The following is a 6,145-nucleotide window of genomic DNA, read 5'->3' as shown; positions in this document are numbered from 1 at the left end:
AAAATTGAATTGCTAACGTAGTTACTATTAAATTATTTTTAAAATGTCAAAGAAGAAGGGAAATAAAAAAAACCAAGACTTCGAAGACGACTTAGCAAAAGACACTCAGGATATAACCTCAAAAGGCAAGAGCAAAGGAAAAAAGAAGGGTAAAGGTGATTGGAGTGATAGTGAAGAAGAAAATATACCCAAAAAAGTTCAATTATCCGACGAGGAAGATGTCCCTAAACCTGCAGCAAAAAAGGCACAGAAGAAAGGTAACTTTTAAAACATTGTTTAAATGGTACTTTATTATGTGCACAGAATATGCTTTGTCGTGGCGTTTAGTTTGCGATATGTTAACAATGGTTTTTTACAGGAAAGAATAAAAAGAAAGGTGGTGATATATCTGATGATGAGCATGATGACAGCAAGTCTGTTGTGAGCAATGCTACAAGTACAGCATCTAAGCCTGCTGCCAAAAATAGCAAAAAGAAAAAAGGTTATCTACTTACCTTATCATTTTAATATACTTTGAATCATGCATAGAAGGAAATAAACAAGGGCACCCAAGTTTCTAAATGTTCATAAGAACAACTGAATTGATCAGTCTGGTTTTGTGTTGGAATATTTGGTGACTATAATTCGTTTTTTAAATGAAATTTATCATCTACTTTTATACTACTACACTATTTTAATATTTTTTTACGGCATGGATGTAAATCTTAAGCAGGTGTTGGACCACCTCCTGAGTGTGAGGGTCACATAGGTGTCTCATAAACAACAGCATTGGTACAGTATCCACTACAATCTGCCTGAAAACCATGTGTGCTTCACCAGGTCCACAAAGAAAAAAATTGTTACCAAAGCTGTTTCCCCATCCTATGTTTTGCTTTCACCAAGATAAATCTATTTCTGGGTTCATTACTTGGCTTCTAAAAGTTTTTTTACTTATTTTGTACACTAAGGTTTAAAAGGAATCGGGGACCTGGCATAGCTAAAGATGCCACACATAGGCAGCTTATAGTATTTAATCTGCCTATACATCTTTTATGAAATGTATATTAAATAAATAACATCATATTATTACAAGTACATTATGAAATATTCACAGGTAAAGGCAAGAAGGATGATGATTGGTCGTCTGAAGGTAGTGATGTGGAACTCCAAGAAGAACCAGAGGAAGAAGTTAAACCTGTCAGTAAAAAGAAAAGTAGGTTATAATACAAATGGTTATAGGACAAGTTTTTTTTACTCACTAATTACACCTTATGCTCAGTTTAGGTAAACCAGCAAGTTCTCCCAGCAATTTTATTACTTAGGAACTCCATGATGCGTTTACACTATCAGCAATAATATATCCACAATTCTATATACATGTGACAATCTGCAAGTCTTGCAAGCTCCAAAATTTGTAGAAGTTAGCTTGCTGTGATTCTTAATGATGTAAAAGAAGCTTGTGGAAGGTAACTTCTGCAAGTTATCTTAATGATTTAATGCTTTTTTTTGTTTTATAATTTAAAACAAAAAATGAGCATTACTTTTAATTACTTATAAAAAGAAAATTACATATAATTTTATTATCTCATGAGAGTATGAGTTTGAAAGAAATTATGTTTTTAAAGCCTGTTTATATATCATATGAATGCAAGTATTACATCTAGGAAGTAAATAAATATTTGAATCTAATATGAATCCACATTTAAATTGAAACTGAAAAGTTTATAAAATCATACCACATTTGTTTTAGCTAAAAATAAAAAGAAAAATGTTGAAGTGGAGTCGGATGATGATGATTCAAAATCTGTAGTCAGTAATGTATCCAGTAACACAGCAAAACCCGTAACTAAGTCCAAAAATAAAAAAGGTATGTATAATTTTTTATTTATTATATTCTATGTTTTTAAATTTTTATGTCCAAATTTGACATTTTTTGATTTTTTTAGACTTTTCTAGTTGTTATTGTCAAGGGCGTGGCTATCTATCCCCCTCTGGGCTATCTGCATGGGCCGTTCTTGGTAATTGATCCTGAGATCTGGCTACACACATTAGCATTTTGTGGAGGAATAGTATTATTCACATATGCTTTCACATTTTTTTTCACTTTGCAAAATTTAATTGTTGAAAGTAAAAGTGGCCAATTAATAATTTTTAATTAAATCAGATGTAATTTAAATATAAAATCAATTTTAAAAACCATGGTAACCTTTTCTGAGGCCTGTGGTCATTTAAAAATATGATGATGTGATGTTAAATATAAATTTCAGGTAAAGGTAAGAAAGAAGATTGGCCTGATGAGGAGAGTGATAAAGAGCTAAACATGGAAGTATCCGAGGAGGAGGAATTAATTATTCCAGTCGTCAAAAGTAAAGGTGATTTTGGTTAAATTGCTTTATATCACATATAATTACTGCTTGTATAGTGCAAAATAAATATATTTAGTAAATTTTTTCTTCAAATATTATGTAGTTGTTTTATAAAACAATATTCCCTTTAAAATTCTGATAAACTGCATCAAATTGTCTTTAAGAAAAAGAGATTCAAAAATAATTCTACAACTGCTCTGTTTTCTAGTATGGCACATTGACTGTTAGGAATATTTAATTGATGAATAACATGTATGAATTGCAGGCAAACATAAAAAGAAAAATAATATTGATGATATTGAAGCAGAATTGAAGAAATTTGAGATGAAAGACCCAGAGCCCGAAGAACCGCCAGTGAAAGTCAAAGTTAGTAAAAATACTACATAATATTTTGATGATATAGATTAATGACACAGATGTTACCTATTGATAGGCTTTAAATAGAATTTTTTATTAAAACTTTGTTGAGTAAGTAGAAAATAAACATGTAAAAACACACTCACTTGTTACTTATTTTTAGGACAAAAAGAAAAAGGCGCAGCCTCAGAGCGATCATGAAGATGTTTCTGTTAAAGAAGAAATTGAAGACGAGGATAAGGTATAAAACTATTAATAATATGTTATTATTGATTACCCAAATGTAGTTAAAATGGATAACTTTCAATGTTACTCACATTATCTATTTATTAGTTAATATAAAAGCGACTGCATAAAGTTATCCCATAATGTTAGGTGCCAGATCTCCCTGAAAAGGAACTGCAAGAGCCCGCCGAAAAGAAAATGAGTCACAAAGAGAAAAAGAAGCTGAAGAAGCAACAAGAGTATGAGAAACAGATGGAGATGATGACCAAGAAAGGCGGTCAGGGGCACAGCGACTTGGACGCTAACTTTACCGTTAGCCAGGCGCAGAAATCCGCTGGTTAGTTGGACTATTTATTAAAGTAATTAGTCATGTTTATGGTCAGAGTGTTATTAGTGTTTTTGGGAGCACTCTCGTCTTTTGTTATCAATGATTATTGTTATTATTGAACCCGCTATAGTGGTTCACATATGGGTATTTCTCATGACTTAGCTTGTGTATATCCGGTTTAGGACGGGCCGATACAATTGTTTGGTCTGGCGTGGTAGTCTCTTGTCAGTCGATGTCCTATCTAGACGCCATAACACTTACCATAATAAAAAAATATGTAACAAATGATTTCATATTATGTATTCATATAATATATTTGTTCTATCAGGTCAAATGGCAGCATTAGAGAATGCTGTGGACATAAAAGTGGAGAATTTCTCGATCAGTGCGAAAGGCAAAGATCTGTTTTTGAACGCGAACTTGTTGATCGCGAACGGGCGGCGGTACGGTCTGGTGGGGCCCAACGGCCACGGGAAGACCACGCTGCTGCGGCACCTGGCGCAGCGCGCGTTCCCCCTGCCGCCGCATATTGATATACTGCTGTGCGAGCAGGAGGTCACCGCTAATGACCTCAGCGCTGTTGATACTATTCTTGAGGCTGATGTTAAAAGGACTGGTAAGCTGAAAATATATTTAAGCTTGGTCATCGGTTGTGTTTTCAAAAGATAGAATATTACAAACATGAAATATAAAATTAATGTATTAAAGTATATAAATGTGTAATTTAGTTAGACTTTACTTAATAAATACTAATTATATGACGTAAACCTTCATATAGAAGCAACAAGTTTTGTTCCTATTAGCTCATAGATAAAGCACACGTTAGTCTATAGAAAGAAGAAAATTTTACAATGAATTACATCTGGTTTTTATATTGCTTATTCTGTATTAGGAAGAATTAAGACTGAAATTTTTTCTTCTAGAGTTACTTAAGGAGTGCAAGGAACTGGAAGCCGAAATCGAGAAAGGAAATTTGAGCAAACAGGAACGATTAAATGAGGTATGCATATTGTATGATTAAAATCCATTAAAACTCATGTGACTCGAAATGGTTTATATTAATATAAAATTACAGTCGTATCTTTTCGGCTTGGGAATGACATACTCTCTGTCTGTGCCTACGGCGGCGTCATGTGCCGGGTTGTGTACATTGGAATTTAAATATATATTTATTATCTATTTTATGAGTATATGAATAATGCTCTAAATACTAATAAACGAAAAATAATCGTATTTTTGTTATCTGTATCATGCACTATAGTTTATATCCTAAATTAATTTTGAAAAGAACAATACTTAAATTTCTGGACCATTTTGTTTGGTGAAGAATTTTCCAAATTGGTGGAAGAGTTAATATTAACGGAATCTAAATAATTTATAACATTTTAGTGATTCAAATAAATCATTTCATTTCGATGTTCAGACTCGACTCGATCTGATTTTCACCAGCGTAGGTGCACCTAATAATCCACATCTGCAAGGAATATTACTTAATCATGTAATGTTGGTTGAATAAATTAACATATTGTGTGTGATATTTTTGGTAGGTATATGCGGAACTGAAGGCCATCGGCGCCGACTCAGCGGAGCCGCGAGCTCGTCGTATCCTCGCCGGTCTGGGCTTCAGCAAGGAGATGCAGGACAGAGCCACCAAGAACTTCTCTGGTGGTTGGCGAATGAGAGTGTCGCTTGCCAGGTAACGTTTCGTCGGTTATTAATTTTATGAACATCTATTATTTTCTCAGTATTTTCTTTTGCTATATTTTCGGTCCTACCTGCTTAACTGCACCACCCGAGAATGATTACTATGTAATACCTATGTCGTTAAGTCCCTCTATATACTAAAATAATTGTATTGTATAAAGTGTGTATAATGAATAAAAATCAATATCATAAATAAAATATGTGTCATAATTTTGTCAACAGAGCTTTGTACATAGAACCAACACTTCTGTTACTCGACGAGCCTACGAATCACTTAGATCTGAACGCCGTAATTTGGCTTGACAAGTGAGTATACATTCATTAATATTATTTATGGGCGACGTTAGAAGTATTTTGCACAGTATGCCTTTATACCAGAGAATTGCAGTATTGGATTGGATATGTGATAATTTGAGTGGCATCTTCCATGCATTCATCACAAATTTAAGGTTGGCAACCCTCCTACTCTGTAGCCACGCCTATGTTTTCTCTGTAATTATGTTGACATTTTAACCAAAAATTACCATTCCTCAGTTACCTACAAGGCTGGAAGAAGACTCTACTGGTAGTGTCTCACGACCAGTCTTTCTTGGACAACGTGTGCAATGAGATCATCCATCTAGACCAGCAGAAGTTGTTTTACTATAAGGGCAATTATTCCATGTTTAAGAAAATGTATGCGCAGAAACGCAAGGAAATGATAAAGGAATACGAAAAGCAGGAGAAGAGATTAAAGGATCTGAAGGCTCATGGACAGTCGAAGAAACAGGCTGTGAGTTCATTTTCAATTTAACTATGATTTGTGTAAAGTAAGTAAAATATTGCTGTTTTCGCTTTTGGTAATGCAAAAAAATTGCGATACTTAGTTGTTTTGAGTTTGATTAGTTTTTCGCCTCTTTGGTCTAGCGGCAATGTATGTGAGGCATGGATTGTGGATTGATAAATCATAGGTACAAGTTCGGAGTCAATACGTTTGCCTATTTTCTTTTAATGCTCACGTGGTTTTAAACAGGAAAGAAACAGAAGGAAGCGTTGACGCGCAAGCAGAGAAGAACCGCACGAAGGCGCAGCGCGAGGAGGAGGACGGCGCCGCGCCCGCCGCGCTGCTGCAGGGCCCGATGGAGTAGGTCGTCAAGTTCACCTTCCCCGACCCGCCGCCGCTGCAGCCGCCCATACTCGGACTGCA

At 34.7% G+C, this 6,145-nt stretch overlaps 1 protein-coding gene across 1 annotated transcript; it reads left to right on the top strand.

The window, feature by feature from the left end:
- On the top strand, positions 1–5,767 carry LOC115453707 (ATP-binding cassette sub-family F member 1). The gene is made up of 13 exons (XM_037446922.1): positions 1–257; positions 359–481; positions 1,094–1,192; positions 1,730–1,846; positions 2,247–2,351; positions 2,611–2,711; positions 2,866–2,943; positions 3,078–3,264; positions 3,584–3,871; positions 4,179–4,255; positions 4,803–4,951; positions 5,182–5,265; positions 5,494–5,767. Exons 1-13 carry the CDS (start codon positions 44–46, stop codon positions 5,750–5,752), a joined length of 1,881 nt encoding a protein of 626 aa, XP_037302819.1. The 5' UTR covers positions 1–43; the 3' UTR covers positions 5,753–5,767.
- The last annotated feature ends 378 nt before the right edge of the window (positions 5,768–6,145 follow it).

This window comes from Manduca sexta, unplaced genomic scaffold (assembly GCF_014839805.1).
Source record: "Manduca sexta isolate Smith_Timp_Sample1 unplaced genomic scaffold, JHU_Msex_v1.0 HiC_scaffold_399, whole genome shotgun sequence".
Taxonomy (NCBI): Eukaryota; Metazoa; Arthropoda; class Insecta; order Lepidoptera; family Sphingidae; genus Manduca; species Manduca sexta.
This window is presented reverse-complemented; position numbering and strand designations above follow the sequence as displayed.